Consider the following 24,541-nt stretch of genomic DNA (forward strand, 5'->3'; position numbering starts at 1 on the left):
TTACATTTATAGTGTTATCGTATGTAGAAATGAAATCTCAATTTTGTTGGGAAAAATATAAAATAAGTTTAGCCTGAGAATTTTGGTTCACACAATAATTAAAGAGTGAAGTGGAGAGGAAAAAAAAAGAAGATGAAAGAAAAGACGAGGTTTGGAGTTTAATAAGATGTGGTCAATATCTCACTTTTTTGCATCAGGAAAACCTTTATAAAAATAGACTTCATTTGAAACTTATTAATATTTTTGATTAAAAGCATAGTGTAATTATTAAAATCAGAAAATTTTAAACAAAATAATTAGATTGGTATTAAATGGGTAGCTGAAAGTTTGGGTATTAGCGAAATTTAATTAGAATATTTTATAGTTTTTTTTCCTCTTTTTGATAATGGAGTGTTTATTGTTTGGTTACACATCAAGAAATATGTTTAGTTTTGAAAAATTTCTTTTAAAATCTTAAATTTGTTACTGGCTTTCAAAGATATATTTAATTAAAAATATACTAACATTTAGGTTAGGATTTAATTATTATTGTTTATAGGGTGAGTTTGTGTTTATAAGCTTTTGTAAATGTTTTTACAAATTATTGTTAAACATTAATAAATGATTTATTAGAGTTATAGTAATGTTTTCATTATAAATTTTTAATATACACAACATTCACCTAAAAACGTTTTATACCGCTCCAAATCTGTCAAAATCAAAACATAGTTCCAACTATAGCATTTACAAATGGTTACGGAAAGATAAGTAAAAAATATATATTAAAAAACTATAAAAATCTTAAATAAAATTTTATTTTTTTAGAAAAACAAGATGATATAAATCTAATTTTTTATATTATATTTTAGTTTATAATTTAAAAATTTTAAACAAAAATATTTAGAATAATTGTTTAGAACATACATATACATATATAAACATAAAATTGTACTATAATCGATCAAGCCCCTTGGAAGATCGGAAGGTCTACTCACCCTCATATGGCTGGTGTAGCATTATGGCAGCAAAACCACTCCTCAAATCGGGCCTACGAAAGACTATTGGAGCAGGACAAAACACATGTGTTTGGTCTGAGCCTTGGATTCCGGACATTGAGGCTCGCCCGCCGAGACCATCCAATCAAATCACTCATAGACACCCAAAACTCCTTATCCACTCCTTCATTAGGCGTGATACAAGGGATTGGGATACTAACCTGTTACTAGAATACTTTCATCCTGAGGATATCCCGTTAATACTCAAACTACGACCAAGTAATACGTGGTCTATGGATGGGTATGCGTGGAACTTTACAAAGTCGGGCGTTTACTCAGTAAAATCAGGATATCAACGTTTACAGAAGACTAAACCATGTGATGACGAAGCTCAGATTGTACAACCAAGTATCACTGGTTTACAGAGCCATGTGTGGAGTATCCCCGCTCCCGGGAAGATGAAACACTTTATGTGGCAAGCTTTGACAGGATGTATTGCTACAGCCGAAAGACTTGCATATAGACACTTGGGAACCGATAGGAGCTGTCCTAGATGCGGTGACCCTGAGGAAACCATTAATCACCTCCTCTTTGAATGCCCCCCGGCTCTCCAGGTGTGGGCTTTATCGGACTATCCGTCCCTTCCGGGTTACTTCCCGAGTACCTCTGTTTATCAAAACATGAACTTCCTTTTTTGGAAGAAGAGAAACGTGGCCCCTAGGGAACCACTTATTGAGACTTTTCCATGGATCTTATGGTACATTTGGAAGGCTCGCAATGATAAATTTTTCAATGGTAAGGATATCTCCCCATTGGATACCCTCCAGCTAGCTTCCCTCGAAGCTGACTGTTGGAGGAAAGCAAATTTACTGGAGGAGGGAGAAGAAGAGGAGCAACATCCTACTCCGTCACTGGTTTCGACTTCTTCTGTGGACCCCCAACGTCCGACCTGCCAAATCGATGCATCATGGATCGAGAATAGCACGGTTAGTGGCTTAGGGTGGTTCTACAAGGATCAAATGGGAGTCGAAAGATTTGGCCTACAAGGATGCAGGAAAAGCCTATCAGCTCTCCATGCAGAAATGGAAGGACTCATATGGTCGATGTCCTGCTTACGAGAGTTACAGTACACCGTGATTCATATCGAGACTGACTGTTCGGACCTGGTGGACATGATTTCGAACCCTACTGACTGGCCGGCTTTTGCCTCCGAGTTAGTTTCCTTTCGACTTTTACGAGCCGGTTTCTTGGAGTTCAGTATCAGCCGCATACCGAGGACAAGAAATTCTCGTGCAGATTCTCTCGCCAAGGAAGCAAGATGTAGCGGTGTTCTCTTTTCCCATATTGATCAGACTCAGTCGGACAGAGCGTCTCTTCGGAACGACTCAAACCCGACTACCACTTGATCTTAGACGATGGGCGTCGACCAAAAAAAAAAAAAACATAAAATTGATTTTAAAATGTAATATTATGATTTTATACTTCTTATAACAATATAAGTTTAACATTTTTTGTTATATAAAATGTTAATATTGATAATTTATTATCAAACCGTGGTTGCATTTGGTAGTCAACCAGTTATAAGTAAAAAAACAAAGATTAAAGTATTCTCCAAAAACATCAATTTCTATCAAGTGTACCAATTATACAAATGGATTATTTGTCCCAAAAAGAAAAAATAGATTCATCTATCTCTATAATATTATTTGAGAATTCAATTTCATACGTGTCGCGCTCACGTTAACTCTTATGATAGTTTATTACATTGATACCCTTAATAAATTGAGTTTATTATTTTAATTATCATTAATTATATTTTATTATAAAATACATTCCTTTTATAACTATATTATGATCAAAAAGGAATTTCATATAAAAGGCAAAATCTATAAATATTTTCTATTTTATTTTCGTTTATATTAATAAATTATTTTACCAGTATTTTATCAAAAAGGAATTTTTATAAAAAAGCAATATTTTATATTAAAAATAAAATAAAAATATTATATTTGAAACATGTTATTTAATAAAAACGTAGTTTTCCTTTTATATAAATTCCAATTTTATAAACTTTTGAATTATCATGCTAGTTAAATTAGTTATCTTAGAATGTTAAAAATCAAATATCTCATAACTTAACTTAATAAAAAGGAAACTATGTGATTATTTATTTTGATAATTATACATTTTTTATTTCTACAAAAATTATCCTCACAATTTTATGCAATTATGTTTCTTGCATTATAACATTCTTAATCCTAATACTATTTGAATGCCTCTGAAATATATAAATAAACAAGGGAAATTTTATGTATACCACTTTCACGGTACCACGTTTCATCTTTACCACCATTAAAGGGACATTTTCAAAAATATATTTTTCATTAAGTGGGAAAAGACTCTTATACCATTGTTATCTATATATATAAAAAACCATTATTTAAATAAATAAAAATAAATAAATAATTTATGTTTTCGTATTATACTTTTTCAAATTCGAAATTTTTTATGAATGTTTTTTTTAAATTTTTTTTTCCGAAACTTTTTTTTTTAATTTTTTTCGAAATTTCTTTTTGAAAATCGAAAATTATATTTGAAACTATTTTTAATTTTTTTATATATATTTTTAAGTATTTATATATTTATTAGAAATAAATTTCACATTCCAAAAACTTTAACCCACCCACCCCTCAACTTTAAACCTTAAGTCTAGATTAGTTAACTCTAGAGGTATAAGTGTTTTTTACCCTTCATTAAAAGTGAAGGTAAAAGTTATTAGTATAAACATGAAAAAAGTACTATGAATGTGGTATTTTTTACAATTTCCCAATAAACAAGTGGTTCTCCTAAACCTAAACTATCAAACTATGAAGATAAATTTAAACTATCAGTCTATCATCCATAGTTCATAGAAAATTTTGCTTATTCATTAAAAGTTTTGTTTTTTCTTTGTAGGAAAACAACTTTCGTGGTAATAATTTATTCGTTCTTAGATACATGCAAATATTTTGGGGTTTTGAAAAAAAAATATCTTAAATGAGTTGTTTCTATAAATTGAGATGGGTTTGATTGGTGGTGATATGATTTCGTCATATTTTTCAACTTCTCCTGATCATACAATTATGCAAATTCAAATTTTCATCTTTCAATTCTATATAATTTTTAACTTATTTTTCATTATTTCATAAGGAAAAGGAAAATTGCCAGAAATACCACATTTATAATACCACTTTTCATGTTCACACTAATCAGTTTAACCCTCACTTTTAATGAAAGGTTTTTGGAATGTGAAATTTATGATTCTCATAAATATATAAATAAATACTTAAAAAATATAATTTTTTTTTTAAAAAAATAGCCAAACATAATTTTTGATTTTCCAAAAGAAATTTTGAAAAAACAAATTTTGAAACATAAAAATAATTTTTTTTAAAAAAAGTTCGAATTTGAAAAAGTATAATTCGAAAACATAAAAAAATTATTATTTTTTATTTAAATAATGATTTATTATATATATAGATAACAAGGGTATAAGAGTCTTTACCACTCAACGAAGAAGGTATTTTTGAAAATGTCTCTTTAGTGGTGGTAAAGATGAAAAATTGTACCATGAAAGTGGTAAACATAAAAATTTTCCCAAAGGAAAACTGTATTGATGATTGACAGTTATCTTTTACAACAATGATTTTAGAATTTTAGAAAAAATTATCATGGCCATATTGAATATATTGCAAAAAAAAAAAGTTAACACCGCAACTAAAAACTTATATATAAAACCTTAATTAAATAACATAATATAAGAAAACCTAAAATTAATAAAATATTACTCAAAATTATTGTATTTTAGTTTAAAAAAATGTCTGCCCATGGGTGCGGATGAGTCACCTAGTACTATTAAAAATTGAATTACGATTTTTGAAATCCTCTTTATTTTGGTAGTATTTACAGGAGTGTCCTCCTAAATTAATGGTAATATTATTTTTAAAAATTATTGAATATTCGAATTACTTATAAATTAAACTTTTCAAAATGCCGGGTTACCCGATTAAATATTTAATTTGTTAAAGTTTCTTTAAAAAACATTTCCGTTTAAATATTTCAAATTTTTTTAAAAGTCAAAAATCTGATTGTTTTACTCAAACTATCCAAAATTATCAAAAAGTGGAAACCAAGCTAGAATCAAATTAGACCCAAAATTATTTTGAGTTCCTAACATTATTATTCGAACCAAAACGAAAACCAAATAACCATATCGGAACCAAACCCAAAATTCATAAATAACCGAACCATTCATATATCTATATAACAAATTCCGAGGCTTGAATCAGAACCGAACCAAAAAAAAAGTTGAAACTGAACCAAATTCCGAGGCTTAAACATATTTAATAAACATACAGATTAATAAGTGTGTTAACAAAAAATAAGCCCCCCTTTTAAAGCGCGGATCAAAGTCTAGTAGTCCCGCCTTTTAAAGCGCGGATCAAAGTCTAGTAACATTTAAAAGTAAAAACCATCTGCATCGGCTAATCCGCAAACTCTCGTAACCCGTAGCCGCACCCGGAGACCCTAAGATGATGGCTTCAGGTTTCTTATTGCAGCGGCCGTAATCTGAGAGATACCCAATGTAAAACTTAATTAAAGTAGAAAAGAAATAAAATTATTCCAGTGAGAAGCACTTTAGTATAAATAAATGTACCCGCGTAGTTCCAGGATCAAACCTTCTTTCACCAACACTCGTGTTCCTGTCAGCTCTCCTTGTGGCTTCACTTCTTTTACTATATTCCACACTGTAGTTCACTGTCGATTTTGTGTGATCTTCCACTTTGTTGCAGTTTACGCTACATCCTTCTTCCATATTTGTGGTATATTCAGAACCATCAACCAGGTTATATAGGGTCTCTGCATCGTCTTCAGTAGCTATGCTCTGGCTTTTAGTAATGTAGTCACTGGTGTCATCGGTTCGCGGACGTTCTCCCTTGTTAGAAAATTGTGTAGCCGCTGCTCGTGCGCCCGCAATTGCTGCTGTGAGACTGTGAAGCTGTTCTGTGTTAAGTCTTTTCTTCACTTGTGTTGTAGAGGAAACAGAACCCGGTTTTAAAGAAAAGGTGCATGTTGGGTCTGGAAGCGGGAATTTAACCGCAAAAGGAGTTTGGGAACGCGTAAGACATCTCGCTGCTGCGGCATGAATCTGTTTCATTAAATAAATAAAAACAGCAAGTAAATGTTGCTACTCTACGCATCCCAAATCTTATGCGTTAAACTTAGTTTATTACCTTATTTTCTAAGTTATAAACTCCCTGGTAGCCGAGCATCTCAAACGGAATAATCAGTTTGTAGAAATATGAAAAAAAATGATCGATAGCTTATCAAAATAAAACTGTAAAAACCAACAGATGAAGTGAGTATTCACCTGTGGCGGTTTGTCCTTCAAGCCTCACCTTTTATACAGAAAACATTTATGGTTTGCTCATTATACTATTGAATATCGACAATGAAGGGATTTAATATTTAAAGAACAGAAATACAGTAAGAAGACAACAAAATGGTTCTACACCTTGAGATAAAGCCTCCCAGTTCTGAAGTTCATAGCAGCTGGCACAGCCAACAACATCCACACATCCTATACGAGCAAAACTGAATCATATAATATCCATGCGAATCTGGCCCACCTTAGGCTCGAACATTGACCTATGCAATTCAAATACGCAAGATCTAAACAAGAACTTATTAATCTTTAGTAAAAATATCTATTAATCTTGAAACTGGGTAATGTTGGGGAAATTGAATATCGGTGATCCCATCAAGAGTGTAAATTTCTTGATAAAACGCTTCCATTGCTTTGATTGTAGCTTCATCAGGAACTTTGCTAGCAGCATGAATCCATAGACGACCTATAAAAGGTAAAAAATTTCCATCATTTTAGAACTGATTAACGTATCCAATCAAACACAAATTCTTTCGTACAAGGCTCAATTTATGGGTGAAGTTTTTATTCTAAATTCAAATTATTAAAACCCTGTTTCGAAATTCTGAGTTTTATCTTACATCACAAAACGAAAATCACAGACACACCCAGCAAAATTCAGAGTTCAAAATCAGGGATAGGATTTTGTACTCCAGAGACATAAGCGTTTATCAGATTCAGATTCTCTTAATATCGGTGTGTATAGTTTTATTCCGATTCCGATTATCTCAACAGCAACTTTGAAACCTGTGCTGTTACGGTCGGCGTTGATGCAACTAAACAATACAAAGCTAAATCTAATACGAAACACAGAGTTCAAAATCGGAATATGATTGTTTGAGATAAATTCAGGTTTCTACCTCGAACCGGCGCAGGCCAAGACCTGCCTTCGATGCGCTTAATACCATGGCCTAGAAGCAAAGCCCATGGCTGATGCATATTCAAACACGGGTTCTTGTAATTTCCACGACTCATCGCTGGATTTCTTTGCTGCAAAATCTAATACCTTAAACTTTCCCTAATCGGAGGAATCTAGGTTATGCTGAGAGCTATAAAGTAATGTTCAGAAGTTGAAGGATCAAATGCTAGTATATGCTCCAAAAAGTCTCAATTAGACACATCTCTTTTTCTTTTTATTTTATATTTTAATTTAAAGAGAAAATTAGCAAATATGGCAATTTGAGTTTGTAATTAGCTAGTTGGACCACTTTCAGTTTGAATTGAGAAATTGGAAAATCTAATAGGAGAGAAAATATTTGACATACAATTTTAACCTTTTTGTCCAAAAAACTTGGTAAGTTGTTGGTGGGACTCGCAGAGATTTTGCCCAAAGCAACATGTTCGTTTTATTCCGACACAAGTGTGCGACGAGTGCGTGTACACCACGCAATTTTTTTTAAAGCAAATTTAAAATGAAAAAATGAGCTTGGGCTTTTATTTTGGGCCAAATTGCCCAACAAATCGACCTAATTTCACTGTATTTTGTCCGGAAAACATGAGTGACACGGTGGAGGAATAGGTAAAACTGAGTGGTTAGTTTGAAGAGCATTAATTGTGGTCAATTAAAAAAATATATTACGGTAATTTGGCTGATAAAAAGCAACGAACCATATCTCTTTGGGAAGGTATCGATTTTGCTATTGTTGTAGACATCGGAGAAATATGGTTGTAAAGTGGCAGTGGTGGTATGATTAGCTTCAAAAATTATGACGAGAAAGACAGTTCGAAGGCGGATACATGCTGCAAACAACCAAGGTAATGAATCCAACATGCCATACACCACATCATTTATTACAATGTAGTAATGGAGAACTTCATTTATTACACTTCAGATGTCCAATATGTGTTTAAGGAATCTTCATTTATTGCGTGTTTTGCTTAATTTGGTTATAGTAAAGTTGGGTTTTGTTGTAGGTGTTCATCATTCTTATATCGTTGTCATGGCTGGGAGGTGGATTCAGTACGACAGTGGTGATTGGGATTTCAAGATTGACAACGACAGAATGAGGAGGGCAATCGATGTGGAGCTTATAACCGGTCTAGATATGCTCAAACAAAAAAGCATAGAGGAATATGGCCTCATAGGAGTGTCTCTTATCGTTGAGCTCTCATATTGGCTTCATGGCGTTGTATCTGCTGTGACGGATGAAAGCCAATATCCACTTCAAATTTCCAACCCTGAGGACTTGAAAATATTTACTTCGGTCCGGAAAGTGGACAAGTCGGCAAACATTTTTGTTACATTTAGGGAGATAGTTGATGGGAAACTGATATTCCTCAGGCCGAGGGGATGCGTTGGCACTAGTAATGGAGTTGATGACATGAATGAGCTGCGAGTTGGAAGTACATCAGGGGTTGTTGTAGGTGAGGTGGATGTCGTCACTGGTAATGAGTTGGAAGAGTGTGAAATAGATGTGCTTGACGATGATACTATTATGAGGCATGTTGAAGAAGTAGAAGCTGTTTATGTTGTGAAGTCTTTCGAATTGTCGAACAAGGCTGCGACAGCCAGCGAAGTCGAGGAAAAGGTGGACAACAAAGATTGTGAGGTTCAGGAAGACATATGAAGAGAGGAAGAAGACGATAAAGACGGTGAAGACGATGAAGATGAGGATGAAGAGTATGAAGAGGATGAAGTGGATGAGAAAGATTATGATTACAATGGTTGGAATGATTTTGTTTTAAGAAACTGTGAATGGGACGATGGGAAAAATGGGGAAGGAGAGGCAGATGGGCGTACGAACACGAAAGATGTAGGTGTACGTGGTGAGATGGCTCCAAACACGGGAGTGGGAGCAAAGTCTATGGACAAATCTTCGAGGAAAGGCAGTGGGTCAGCTGGAAAGAAGCAGCGTACTTCAAATGAGAAATCTACATCATCATTTAAAGATTACATAGATGATGGTAGAGATTACATATGAACGTCGAGGAGCGATCCCAGCGGTATCGAAAAAGGTCCGAATAATAGGAAGTTCCGAAAGAAAAAAAATGTAGCAGGTGTTCCATAACATGTCACAATAAAAAAATCATGTAAAGAACCCCTACCATGATGGGTTTTGAAGTGGAGAATATACTTTGTTTGATAACAAAGAAGCGTGTCGTATGAAGTAATTTATTTTGCGAACGGTGTACGTATGCATGTTGTCACTGTGGGAGTTATTTTGTAATGTCAGTGTTGGGACTTATGGTGTTTATCTTTTTTAAATACTTATGGTATTTATTGTCTAATGGTGTACATGATAAGGTGTACAGACGAAATTGTGTACACCGTTAATATGGTACACAATTAATATGTCACTATTTTATAATCAATAGTATTGATATGGTGTACATGACCTTGTATACAAGATTTGGTGTACATTACTTGGTGTACAGAGTTTCGTCTGTACACCATTATTACGTATACAATTAATATGTAAACCATTTTATAATTAATTTTGTAGAGATATATACACCATTTAATAATTAATAGTGTAAAGATATAGTGGAGTGTTCTATAGTTGAACTTTACATATCCGTTACTATCGATCTAAATAATAGCCGTTACTAGATCATGTATAAGAAGACCTGGTATATATGATCTTGTATATAAGACCTGGTGTACATGACATTGTGTACAAGATCTGGTGTACATTACTTGGTGTACAGACGAAACTATGTACACCATTATTATGTACACTGTTAATACATACACCATTTTATAATTAATAGTGTATAGGTATAGTGGAGTGTTCGATAGTTGAAGTTTACATATACGTTACTATCAATGTAAATAATAGCCGTTATTATTTATAAATTTTAAAATGATTCTTAATAATGGAGTTTTCTATAATCGAACTTTACATATCCGTCAATATTGATCTAATTGATTTTAAAAATAGCCGTTATAGCCGCTACCCAAAATTTAGCCGTTAGGTACAATTTGAAATGTAGCTGTTACAACATATAGCCGTCAGGATCGGTGGCAAATATAGCCATTAGGAGCGATGCCAAATATAGGCATTAGGCATTGTCCTATTTAAGCCGAAAGGGTTGAGTTGTTTAAATCAAGCATACATCTATTTCCATAAGCACAAAAAACAATTTCTCGATCTTTTCTGTACTCAAGAATCGGCAATGGGAGATCCTTACTAGGCTGATGTGAAGCAATGGAAAAGGGACATCGACTGGCGTGAGTTAGTCATCTATGCTCTTCATTGCATACCAAAACATTGTTCTTGCGGTGAACCGATCACAGTGGAAACCGACGTTAATGAAAGGAGTTAATACGTCTGCAAAGATTTTAAGGTGACAATCTCATAAACTAAACATTTTTTTGTGACCATCTCACAAACTAAATAATCTCATAAACTAAACAATTTTTTGTTCTCTTATCCAGGATGATGACGAGCACATTCGACATGACTGTATTACAACTTTCGAGGAAGAGATAGATGAATTAAAGAAGGAGGCACGTGAGGAGCTAGAGACTAGAAGGAAGATGCAGCATGAAATTGCTCAACTGCGTGAAGAGCTGAAACATTTTAAGGAGTTACTTAAGGGTTTATGTATAGGGATAGGTTTAAGGGTTTAGGGTTGAGGGTTAAGAGGTGAGGGTTAAGGGTTGAGGGTTGAGGGTTAAGAAATATCTGAAATTATGTAATTTGCTTTCATTTTAATTAACTTTTGTTTAAATATTTTCGTGTCACGGCAAAAAATTATGTAATTGTTATCTGATTAGTGTTTTAAATTAAAGTTTTTTAAAAATAAACAACAAATAAAAAAACTGTAGCCAAACAACATTTTATATACAACAAATATTATATAATATTCTGAGACATTGAAATTTATATACAACAAACAACTGATTTGTAGCAAAAAAAACTGATTTATATACAACTGATTTGTAACCAAACAATTAGGAACATGCGTCCATTTCAATCAAACATTATAGACATACAAGATTTTGTTATCTCAACCCTGTGTTTTAAATTAATTAAAAATAAAACCGGAAATGTGATAAGTTAATAAACAACAAATATGAATAAAACCGGAAATGTGATATGTAAACAATTGTAAATAGTTAACTATCAGTACGATTCTGCACTAGACTTAGGACCTGACTTGTGATTATTCTGAAGGTATTCCTGATAATTCTTAAGATCTAACTCACTGTCGGACGCCTCCTCACTCCCTTCTTCCAGAGTATTTGATGTACACGACCACCAGCGTCATATGAATGGTCGTTTTCTGGGTCCTCCTTATGCTTGTATTCTGTTCTAGCCTTTTTTCGGGCGTTTTGACGATTCATCTGATTCAGTCGGAGAACCCTTCGATTCAGACGAACTTTCACCTTCTTCAACTTGGAATGCTGCATGCATGATGTCGTCAATGGTCGAGAACTCATATGAACTGATCGCCGACCGTATGTCCTCCCTTAAGCCATCTCGATACATCTTCACCAATGTTTCATGGTTGTGATTTTGAAGAAGACCCCCTACCAAAAACGATGTATTGTATTCTCGGACAGATGAATCTTCCTGCTTCTTTTTTGCTTGTATTGGAATCCGTTGTGTGATATAATGATAGTGTTAGAGGGTATTTATATAGAGAAATAATATGGCGGAGTGATGAATATATGCGACCATTGGGAAAACCAAAATTCTTAACTGACATTGTCAAGGGTTGCAAAAGGTTTATGATAACTGTTTTTGACTATTACATAAGTAACTCCGTTTTGGATACTTTACAAGCGGTGGGGTACAAAGTTATATTTTCTATGATAACCGGAACCGTATATTTTCTCTATATTTATTAATTTTTATATGTGTTAATTAATCGTGGTGTACAAAGTTTACGTAAAACGGTGAATGAAAGGAGTTGTACACCGTAAGGTGCATAACTCAGTAAAAAAGTTTAACGCATACATATTGGATAAAGAGGATTCTCAAGTACAAAAGAATCTTGCAAAAGTTATGTTTTACAGCATGTGCAAAATATTTAAACTGATCCAATAGAGCCTGTAGTGTTTGCAAGTACCTTCCAAAGCGAAATTGATATCATGTACGAATTCACATGTAGGTGTCGGGATTACCTCATCATCCGAAAATTTGAAGGTCGAAGCATAGGTGTTCAATGTTGGCGCATGGAACAATGACAATCTAAACTGTAGCTCATCTGCCATTTCAAATACATCGTCCGACATAAGCACATTGTTATTGGGTCCAAACTGCTGAAACACATTGATGGCTTCCTTATCTCGACCAAGGCATACATAGAATATGCCCATTGCTAGGGTTGACAATTCATGCGTAGGAACATTGGCCTCCAATACTTAGATACCCTGCTCAAGTCCAAAAAGTGTTGCTCGATGGAACCCTTCGTAGTAAACAGCAGTTATGTTACCAGCATTAACGCATTGACGAAAAAGTTCCTAAACTTACCAAATTTGCCGATTTGACAAGAAGTGAAATCGAGCATAGGACTCACGTTGCACGTTCGTAATATGGATTGAGAATGGACAAGTCTGTATCCAACTTTCCCAGCCTGGATGAAACCTCCAAGGTAGGAAAAGGATCCCTATCCAACAAGTTGAATGATTTTCAATATGACTTCGTGGGGGAACATATGCAAGTTGTCCTTGTGGCATACTATTTTCAAGATGGGAAATAGTTTTCTATGTATAGATAGCGCTTATGAATCTACCTACTTAAATATAGGAGTAACTTAAAGATGTTGGGTGAGTTAAATACAAAATTTAATGTTACCACCAATACAAAAATAAAGTTGGGTGACTTATTTTATAATAATATTTGGTGTACAGATCCTTATAAATGATAATATTGTTGATACATATATCTCGAATACGGTGTACAAAGTTGTTTACCCTAATATACATTATATGGTGTACACCCTAATATACGGTGTACAAAGTCATACACCCTAATATACAATACTTTACGGAGATAACTGTAACACCCGTCTCCTCCTCTCTCGAGAACGGTGTGTTACTACCGGTGAAATATCGAATTAAACCGAATTATTCCAAATCGAACAACATAACATAATATTTAATAAAATAATTTTAAAAGAAATACATTTGTAAATTGAAGTATAAAAATATATCAAAATAAATCGAATCTAAAATTCGTATAAATTAGTAATCAAAACCGAATTAAATAAATTATCCCAAAGACACCAAACCGTTCAGATATCCAATACTCGATAAGCGCACCTGCAAGGGGGAAGAAGAAGGGTGAGCAACAGGTGAGTTACTCCGTGAGGTATGGGGATGCTAAACACGCAAACCACTGACTTGAGTAATATAACTCGCACTATGGAAGTTTAGCTCTAACATGAACAAACAAGACGTCTAAAGGATCACACAACACAAACAATGCGATGATAACATATAGCTAGTCCATACACCCCGCATCTCCTCATACGGATATATATATACATACGCTGCGTCGCTAGTACAGTCTGTCTCTGTACCCCCGCCCTCCAAAGCTGCGTCGAATGCAAACGTCTCTGCATCCACGCCCCACACAATCTGCGTCGCTAGCCCAGACGTCTCTGAGCCCCCGCCCACCAAAGCTGCGTCGCTAGTCCAGACATCTCTGGACCCCCGCCCACTCACATAGTCCCTAATCATAACTATGTAAACATACATATATATATCGCATTTCTTAACATCACACAATCAAATCAACGGTTGAATCCTCTAGACCCCTAGTTCCAATTTACAATGAATGAGCTAACTAACAAACAAGACTCAAACAGATTCATTTCAAACAGAGGGATCATGATTCGAAATCTAAACTACGATAGAGAGAATTCTACACTGGTACGGGATCTACGGAATAGCCCTCACCTTAGCCAATATTAGAGATTCGTCGGATAATACTCAGGAACTGATATGTCTCGTCAAATGTCTAGGCTTTAGAGTTGACTTGGCAAACAAATCACCGATAAGGTCTTTGATTCCTTCCTACGCATGCCATGTTAAACGTGTACGTTAAATATATTTCTTGTATCACAAGAAACAACTTATGATACAATTAACCTTCTCGGAAATAGCTACGGTTTGAACGGCTAGATCTTTGGTGACACGGCTCAGCTCTCCGGTGGCTCACGGTTCATGGCAAAGCATATCGGTGGTAGTCGGTTAAGCGGCTGTGGCTCAAAGCTTACAACGGGGGATCCGCTCGGTGCCGCGGTGGTGAGACGGTGGCTCCTCTTTGTGCATCTCCTTCTCACGTTCACTTATCGGATCGATATTATACCAACCACAAAGCACTTGCGATTGATCTTGGACTAGCAAAGGTTGTGGCATCACGGCGGTGGCTATCGGTGATGGATGGTTCGTGGGGAAACGGATCAGTGGTGGTGATGGTAGCTCGGGCTTGCTCGCGATCTATCTCTTGACTTTGCTCACTTTATCAACGCATGAGATGGCATGGTAATGGATCCAGTGACTCATCTCTTTAAGCTCTCGGATCTGGCGTACCACCAACAATGGTGGCTTTGATCGCAAGCAAACATGAGTGGGGGTGAAGAGAAGAACAAATAATCACGAGGTGGGTTGACGGCTTGACGTATATTTTAGGGTTACACAAACTCTTATATATACGCCCACGATTTAGTTAATGAGATTGGCTTTGGTTTTCACTCATAATTGTTTTAAATTAAACCATACCGATTTAACAAAACCGGGTCGTTACAATTCTCCCCCACTTATAAAGAATTCGTCCTCGAATTTAAATCCTGAGCCGGTTGTCTAATATCATCCTGAAAAAGTTTTGGATCATCAATTCTCATCTGAGTCTCGGTCTTTTAGGTCTCCTCCTAGATTTTGTCTTTCTTTCAACAAATTTTGCAAACATAGTCATCATTCTCTGAACCTCTTTCCCTTGCCAATTTATAATATCCACTGGGCGGCAAGGTGCAGGTAATTAATTTTTTTTTTTTCTCACTTGGCGAAGGCTGCAAAATGAGCTCCGGCTCTCTCCCAATGTTTCTCAAAGCTGGCACATGGCATACGTCATGGGAATTTGATACACGGATGATAAAATAACTGCAATCAACTGCTTCAATTCGCTCCACCGAAAGATATAGTCCAATGTACCTCGGTCTAAGTTGCTTCAGCTTATGAGTCTTAAGTCCTTCCTGAAATGTCATTATTTTCAAGTACATTAGGTCGCCCATATGTAACTCCAAATCCTTACGGCACTTAGCTGCATAAATCCTCTGCCGTCATGGGCTTCCCAAAGCCAATCCTTGAGCATGCCCATTTGCTATACCATCTCTTAAACCATTAATAGTTCTAACTCATGTCACTCCCTCACTTTGGTCTAACAAAGTGGTATACGACAAAGCCTACCATAAATAGCCTCATACAGTGTCATCTCAATGCTCGAACAATAATTTTCGATGTAGGCAAACTTTGCTAGATGTAATGCTTTTCGATCTTCCATCCCACTGTAAGAGGTAATCCCTGAGTATGTTCTCTAAGTCTGAATAGTTCTCTTTAACTAACCATCTGTATGCTGATAATAAGTTGTATTCATGTGGATCTTTGGCCCAAGTTTCTTCTGAGTGACTCCAAAAATGTAGTGAACTTCGAATCCCAATCCGATACAATGTTGACATCCATGAAACCTCCCAGACTCAATAATGTAAGTCTACTCAAACTTATTAGCTCTAACTGTTTTCTTAATTACTTAGAAAATGGGCTGACTTGGTAAGTCTATCCATGACTACCCATGTGGCATCCTTTCCACATATGGTGATTTAAAAATCCAATAACAACGTCCATAATCACCATGCCTCATGTCCACTCTGGCAAAAGCAAGCTCAAAAATAACATGATAGATAACTGATCCTCTGACATAGCCATCTGACATGTCTGACACTGTGACGCAATGAAGCTACAACTCCCTTCATACTAGACCAATTATAGTAAACACTTCATATCCTTGTACCCCTTGGTGTTCCCGATGGGTAGAGAAACACGAGTGATGTATTTGCTATAAGATCCCTTTTCTTAACAGCTTATCGTCCAACACACAACTCGGTTTCGTTACAGGTATATCCTTCTCAAAACTATCATGCTCAACACTAATGATATCCAATACTCCCAATCTCGATCGTTTTACAAATCCATAACTTTAGCATGCGCTTGGCGTATTCTCCATAGCAAAACTGCCTGCTCCAATGTCCCAAGGCCATCTGTCTCTCCGTCGACAGTACTGACACACAATCTGAGACTAGCAAATATCCCAGTAAACTCATGAACCTCTTTGGTTTCTGATACGTCGCTCATATGCCTACCCAAGGCATTTGTTACCTGGTTATCTTTACCAGATGGTATGCAATATCCAAATATAGCCTGCTACCAACTCAATCCAACTGCACTGTCCAAATACAAGTTTTAATGAATGAAGATAGATTTCAGACTCCAATGATCCCAAAGAATCTGAACTTCCTTCCTGTACAATTACAATCTCCAAAACTATAACGCAAATACCACTGCAGCCACTACGAATCTTGAATTGGATAGTGGGTCTCGTGAGGTCTCAACTGATGCAATGTATATTGAATGACCTGATCCTCATGCATCAATACAAAATCCGCAAACGCTCATAATGCTCCCTCTACTCCAAGAATAACTCAATGGGGTCGTTGATGAGTACAATCGCGCACTTGTCCAAGTGTTCGCGAAAGACATCATTCTTAAGCTTCTCAAATGCTATCGGTGCATTCGTCGATCCAAAATGATTTCACCAAAACTCATAATATCCATAACGTATACGAAAACCCACATTCCGTACATACTCCTCAACTATAGCAATCTGATGATGTCCTGATGTCAAGACAACCTTCGAGAACGATGAACCTCCATGCAGCTAATTCAACAACTCATCAATATGATGGTTACCATGTTCAAGTTTATGTAGTTGATACAAAGCCTGAAACTCCCATCATTTTTTTTTGCTTTACAAACAACACTGGTGCTCCCCACGGCGAATTACTCGGCCTGATAAATCTCTTGTCTGATGAATCTTCCATATGTTCTTTCAATTCAGCCATCTCTGCCGGCGCTAATCGATATAGAACTCGTGAAACCGGTGTTGTCCTTGCCTTCAACTTGAACGTAAGAACATCTCCTCTGGCTGGTGACGGCCCTTCCATGGCCTCAAATACATCTCCATACTCTGAGATAACTAGAAGATCCTGCGACTCATGTTGACCATCGAAATGATCGCCCAAATCCATTACTCCTCATATCCAATAACTCCTCTGCATGTAGCATGTATGCAAATAAAATCTGCTCTGCTCCAGAAATATGAACTTTTGCCCTCAGGCAATCCAACAGTACTCGCTGTTGTGATAACTCCATCCCAAAAATGATATCACAAAACACAATTTTATCTCTGTTCAGCCTTCCAAGTATAACTGGTACACCACAATCAATATAAATAGCTCCCAACGTTTCTATGTCAGCTGTCCGAGCTGACACATCTCTGAAATTATCAACACTGCCAAAAACTGGAAAACATACCAAGCGTAACTCCAATATCACACAACGCAAGCTGTCGCACCCAATCCAAAAGCGATCCCCACGAGTTTACAAAATAACCATGCCTCCAAGGCAATAAATATACTCATACACACGAATAACACATGCCAACTCATGGCTCACATCTCATACCACATAATCTCCAATAACAAAACCTCGTGGAGCGATGGCTTGAAGTTAGAATGGTGGCAACAATGTCACATATCCACATGCAGACAATCTTCGAACACGGCTGACGAACCTGATACACACCTGAGCAATCTGTTGAGCTGTGACATCATCCATCTGTCGAACATCTCACTGAAACCCTGTTAGCTAGAGAACGGATGACGATGATAAACTCATCATCAATAAAAAGACACTTGGGTTAGAAGTTTCTGAACGAAAAGGTGCTGTATTTTTCTTTTTCTTAAAACTCCCAAATCCCCATATTCAAAAATCCTTAAAACCGTTTAAGCTGAATTAAAACCGAGTCGAAACCACGTCGAAACCACGTCCCAATAAATCGCCATCCCGGGTCAGAGCCGGGACGGAACCCCGCTCTGATACCAAATTGTAACACCCGTCTCCTCCTCTCTCGAGAACGGTGTGTTACTACCGGTGAAATATCGAATTAAACCGAATTATTCCAAATCGAACAACATAACATAATATTTAATAAAATAATTTTAAAAGAAATACATTTGTAAATTGAAGTATAAAAATATATCAAAATAAATCGAATCTAAAATTCGTATAAATTAGTAATCAAAACCGAATTAAATAAATTATCCCAAAGACACCAAACCGTTCAGATATCCAATACTCGATAAGCGCACCTGCAAGGGGGAAGAAGAGGGGTGAGCAACAGGTGAGTTACTCCGTGAGGTATGGGGATGCTAAACACGCAAACCACTGACTTGAGTAATAGAATTCCCACTATGGAAGTTTAGCTCTAACATGAACAAACAAGACGCCTAAAGCATCACACAACACAAACAATGCGATGATAACATATAGCTAGTCCATACACCCCGCATCTCCTCATACGGATATATATATACATACGCTGCGTCGCTAGTACAGTCTGTCTCTGTACCCCCGCCCTCCAAAGCTGCGTCGAATGCAAACGTCTCTGCATCCACGCCCCACACAATCTGCGTCGCTAGCCCAGACGTCTCTGAGACCCCGCCCAACAAAGCTGCGTCGCTAGTCCAGACATCTCTGGACCCCCGCCCACTCACATAGTCCCTAATCATAACTATGTAAACATACATATATATATCGCATTTCTTAACATCACACAATCAAATCAACGGTTGAATCCTCTAGACCCCTAGTTCCAATTTACAATGAATGAGCTAACTAACAAACAAGACTCAAACAGATTCATTTCAAACAGAGGGATCATGATTCGAAATCTAAACTACGATAGAGAGAATTCTACACTGGTACGGGATCTACGGAATAGCCCTCACCTTAGCCAATATTAGAGATTCGTCGGATAATACTCAGGAACTGATATGTCTCGTCAAATGTCTAGGCTTTAGAGTTGACTTGGCAAACAAATCACCGATAAGGTCTTTGATTCCTTCCTACGCATGCCATGTTAAACGTGTACGTTAAATATATTTCTTGTATCACAAGAAACAACTTATGATACAATTAACCTTCTCGGAAATAGCTACGGTTTGAACGGCTAGATCTTTGGTGACACGGCTCAGCTCTCCGGTGGCTCACGGTTCATGGCAAAGCATATCGGTGGTAGTCGGTTAAGCGGCTGTGGCTCAAAGCTTACAACGGGGGATCCGCTCGGTGCCGCGGTGGTGAGACGGTGGCTCCTCTTTGTGCATCTCCTTCTCACGTTCACTTATCGGATCGATATTATACCAACCACAAAGCACTTGCGATTGATCTTGGACTAGCAAAGGTTGTGGCATCACGGCGGTGGCTATCGATGATGGATGGTTCGTGGGGAAACGGATCAGTGGTGGTGATGGTAGCTCGGGCTTGCTCGCGATCTATCTCTTGACTTTGCTCACTTTATCAACGCATGAGATGGCATGGTAATGGATCCAGTGACTCATCTCTTTAAGCTCTCGGATCTGGCGTACCACCAACAATGGTGGCTTTGATTGCAAGCAAACATGAGTGGGGGTGAAGAGAAGAACAAATAATCACGAGGTGGGTTGACGGCTTGACGTATATTTTAGGGTTACACAAACTCTTATATATACGCCCACGATTTAGTTAATGAGATTGGCTTTGGTTTTCACTCATAATTGTTTTAAATTAAACCATACCGATTTAACAAAACCGGGTCGTTACAATAACATTAAAAGGGAGATAACATTTTCTACATTAAAACGGATATAACAATAAAACAGAGCTAGCATTAAAACGAAAACTTCTTAAAAGGCTTTGTTTAAAGCATATGAGAAATATTGCAACATATCCAAAATAGCCTGCAGTTTTTGCAGATTCCTTCAAAATCCACCGTGTAATCATGGCCATCGAGGCAGCGTGTAGGCTTTATAACGTCATCATCCGGAAATTTGAATGTTGCACTGTGTGAGTTCAAATATCGCGCATGGAACGAAGAAAATCTAGACTCTAGCTCATCTCCCATCTTAAATATGGCGTCCGACCGAAGGTCAATATGATTCGCGGTGAACTACTGAAACACATGGCTGGCTTTCATATCTTCACCAATGCGTACATAGAATATGCCCACAGCTAGGATTGATAGTCCATGCATAGGGACATTAGACTCCAAAATTTGATTCCCTCCTCGACCCCTAGACTTGTTGATCGGTGGAGGCCTTCATAGTACACATCGTTTATGTTTCCAACTTCAACACACTTTAGGAAGAACTAGCAAACCTTACCATAATTACCGATTTCAGAGGGAGTCACGTTGACCATAGGAGTCACGTTGCACCTCTTTAAGATGGATGGTTCATGGGCAAGTTCGTCCGCATTTACCAGCACGCATGAAAGCTCCAAGGTACCATGCTGATTCCTCTCCAACAAGCTCAATTATTTTGGACATGATTTTGTCAGGGAAATTTGGGAGTTGTGGATTTGCCATCTTGTTTTCAAGTTGTGGGGGGAGGGGGGAGGGTATTTTTGTTGTCTATTGAGTTTTATTGTTATTTGATATTCCGTACTTAAATAGAGGACTTTGTTAAATAAATTTTGTGAATTTAATACAATAGTTATTGTTCTACCTAGATTTAAAACCTAACCACGTACCTTAAAGCTTGGCTAGAGTAATGAGGTTTTGCTTCCCAAGAAGGCAAGTAATACTTTGGTTTCACATAATAAATTTCTATAAATTAAGAAATTGACAGCAAATCAATTTTTTCCCAAATAAATTGCCATAAATTAAGTGAAACTAATGTTGGTTCATCTACTTTTGAACTTCCCCTTAATTTTTTCAATATAAATACATTACAAAAGAGGCTAATTAATAGATAATTTAATACAAGGCAACAAATCTACAACTACTTCTGAATTTGCATTTAAAGGAAACTTGTAATTGTACTTAGAAAATGATTAAAATTAAGTCCATGATAAACATTATTTCCCCCCGCACCAAAGCCTAGTATCCCTAATAGGGTGCATCGGTTGTAAATCACGGAAGAAAAGACCAACCTCCTTGATACAAAGGCAGCGGTTGCACATGTTCTCGCCCTTGATCTTCTCAATATGCCATAAAACCCAATATGTATCCAAGTGAGGAGTGCAGCGGCAACTGTAGAACGATGTTAAAATATTCGACACAAACTTGTCCCTCTTTGATACAAACTCATCATTATGAGACGTACCCCAACCCCATTGTTGATCTCGGACTGCCTTCGCAATCCTCACAAGGAAATCCTGGCTTAAAAGCGATAAATACTCTTCGTCATCCCAATATATCTTCCGTGTCACAGCGTATGTATACACGGCTCTCTCGTACCCTCCATTAGCTGATCGCTTAATGAACGGAAGTCCCTCGTCTTTAAGGTCAAACGTATAAAATAACTGAACCCTCCACATATAAAGTGTGATGAAATTTCCCTCCTCGAAGCAAGTTTCCAACATATTTGGTGGCATAGAGACCCCCCATGGGAAGTTTAAGACATCGAAAAAATGATAATTAAACCCTACGCTGCTCTGATAATGCTTTCATCGATTTGCAGGTCGCTCTCAGTCTGTAAAGATTTCCGAACGAGTTACCTGCAACCCATTCAACCACCAAGGCTTGAGTTTCTTCCGGCAGCGCTTGTATAGGGAAATACGACATTTTATCTCACTAAATGGTGTTTTTTATCTTGTTAAGTTGCAAAAAATATGATTGCAGATTTTAAGTATAAATAAGTACTCAAAAAGGTATAAATAAGGACAACAAAAAGGTGTTTTGTGAGAGAAGTCATCATAACACGTCTTTAAAATCTATTTATCCTTATCCTTACAAGTAGCACATCCTTATAATTACTTTAACCTTATCCTAACATATTGCCCCAACTACCTAATAAATTAACAACACCTACACTATGCCACAAATAGGTGTACACACCTACATATTCAACTTAGTGTTCAATGTGTGCTCTAAAAGGCGTACACCTTTGATATCACTCAAATTACCCTAAAGAATAAATTTACTCTCTCAAATAAGAGGTTCAATTGCTGTACTTAGGGATCAAATCCACATGGAGCTAGGGAACCTAATGAATCTAATATGATTTGTTAAGTAAGGTGGTTTTAATGATTTAAATGGAAAGTTACCGTTTTGTTTTGAGCAACTTATTGCTCGATTGATTTGGTTGAGGTTTTGGTGCTTAAAAGGAGATATCGAGAGTTATGGTTTTTATTCAGGAAAATTGGGATTCTAATCCTACATATTCCTAATGAGTTGCATGCATGATAATGTAAAGCTCAACTACTAAATCAACAAGTCAATCAGCTCTCGCATGTCTGGACTTGTCTATTAACAAGATCTAATGACCCAAACAAATGTGTTCGATCAATAGCAGTGTCGATCGATGATCTTATAGGGATATCGATCGATACACCTTTCACTCCGTCGATCGATCATTCAGTATTGATATCGATCGACGCGCTTCTAGTTAAGCTTTATGTGCGGGTTGAATGATGGTTACTAAGCTCACTAGATCAGCTCTTGCCTTAATTTTAGCAAGAAACTTAGCTCAGGTTGAATGGTTTCAGGATGAGAATGAAGCTCTCGCTTTTATCTAACAATCCTAGGGCAAGTTCTAGGTATCTAATCTAGAATCAGACATTAATGACAATCCTCATGATTATTATCACAACTCAGCAATCTATAGTTGGGGCTAATCTCTCATAACCTATTTAAACCCTAAATCTAACAATGGAACTACTCAGAGATGGCTAAGCAATTTATGAAAGCAATTTGGTAAGAAAACTTCATTAGAATAGTAAATAGATATTAATGGAGTTTCAATCACAAATTCTAACTTTAGGTCTTCTATCCAATCTATCAAAATCCTAAAAACCTTCAATGATAATAATAAAATTAGAAACACAAGAAATCACACTTTGCCTCTAACATGGTGGCAAAGCTTATATAGTTATGTTAAAACTCATCAGGGGTAATCTTGTAAATTGGTGAAAACTTGGGTTTCAAGTCGGCTGTGACCAAATGGGCTTTCTGCGCGCTTCACTTTCGACCGATGTCCTGATGTGAACATCGATCGATATTTGTTCCTCAATATCGACCGATTGTCGAGCTCGATGGTCATCTCGGGTGTTTGCTCCAAATATCTCCAAAATGCTCCAAAATCATCACTTATCTCCAAATCACTCCCGATCTTATAAATATAATAAATAGACTCTATAATATAATAATTAGTAGTAGAAACACCTATAAACCATAGGTGAAAGTGGGTCAAATCCATGGTCTATCAACTCCCCCAAACTTACCCGTTTGCTTGTCCTCAAGCAAAACAAACATCCAACATCTCTGAAAGAGGTTTGAAAACAGCAGGGACTCACACAATTTTAAACTTTACAATCATCACCTCTACAATATTGCAATCCACATCTAAGAAGTCCTAATCACAAAAGCACATTATACCATATCCTAGCTTAGCAACCAAATGCACCTAGGTAACAACTTAGCAAATCTGATATTCCCCTCTACGAACCTCATTTCTTAGCATAAAATAAAAGTGCAGGCTTTACTTTGGGAGTATCGATCACATGATACAAGGATTTTCAAACAAGTATCTGGACCTGCAGGTAAACATTAGTTCCTATCTTCTCTCTCTCTTCTAACTTTCTCTCTTCGTCAAAGTCTGCTTTGTGGGAACCAAAATTCACACCGTCAATTTCCGTAATCGGAGAAAAGTCAGGAAACCCTAACTTTCCCTGAGGTCCCGGATTCTCTGCGAGAGCCAACGACAAGTGACCAAATAAATGCGAGAAATAAAAAAAAGAGATAACAAAACGAATTTATAGAAAAGGTAGATCTTATTTCGAATCCGCGTAAGAGCGTTGCGATCTACAAGAGATTATAAAGGCTTCTGCCGCAAGAGC

At 36.7% G+C, this 24,541-nt stretch overlaps 1 protein-coding gene and 1 long non-coding RNA gene across 5 annotated transcripts; one reads left to right on the top strand and one right to left on the bottom strand.

Annotated features, from left to right (window-relative positions):
* Positions 1–5,317: 5,317 nt before the first annotated feature.
* Positions 5,318–7,617, bottom strand: LOC103844308. Of its 4 annotated transcripts, XM_009121111.3 has the most exons (7): positions 7,299–7,617; positions 6,726–6,865; positions 6,527–6,598; positions 6,385–6,412; positions 6,248–6,336; positions 5,671–6,162; positions 5,318–5,582 (listed from the first exon to the last, which is right to left on the bottom strand). In XM_009121111.3, the coding sequence occupies exons 1-7, from the start codon at positions 7,411–7,413 to the stop codon at positions 5,541–5,543; spliced, it is 978 nt and encodes a 325-aa protein (XP_009119359.1). In that variant the 5' UTR covers positions 7,414–7,617; the 3' UTR covers positions 5,318–5,540. The 4 variants fall into 4 exon arrangements, 1 of the variants encoding a protein (XP_009119359.1); XR_004457152.1 differs by lacking the exon at positions 5,318–5,582 and having other exon boundaries at positions 5,945–6,162; positions 6,248–6,271; positions 6,529–6,865; positions 7,299–7,585; XR_004457150.1 differs by lacking the exon at positions 5,318–5,582 and having other exon boundaries at positions 5,945–6,162; positions 6,248–6,271; positions 6,385–6,449; positions 6,529–6,865; positions 7,299–7,551.
* A 413-nt stretch (positions 7,618–8,030) lies between these two features.
* LOC117133416 lies at positions 8,031–20,413 on the top strand. Its single transcript, XR_004457204.1, has 2 exons — positions 8,031–10,725; positions 10,817–20,413. It is a non-coding gene; the product is annotated as an uncharacterized LOC117133416 (long non-coding RNA).
* The last annotated feature ends 4,128 nt before the right edge of the window (positions 20,414–24,541 follow it).

This window comes from Brassica rapa, chromosome A01 (assembly GCF_000309985.2).
Source record: "Brassica rapa cultivar Chiifu-401-42 chromosome A01, CAAS_Brap_v3.01, whole genome shotgun sequence".
Taxonomy (NCBI): Eukaryota; Viridiplantae; Streptophyta; class Magnoliopsida; order Brassicales; family Brassicaceae; genus Brassica; species Brassica rapa.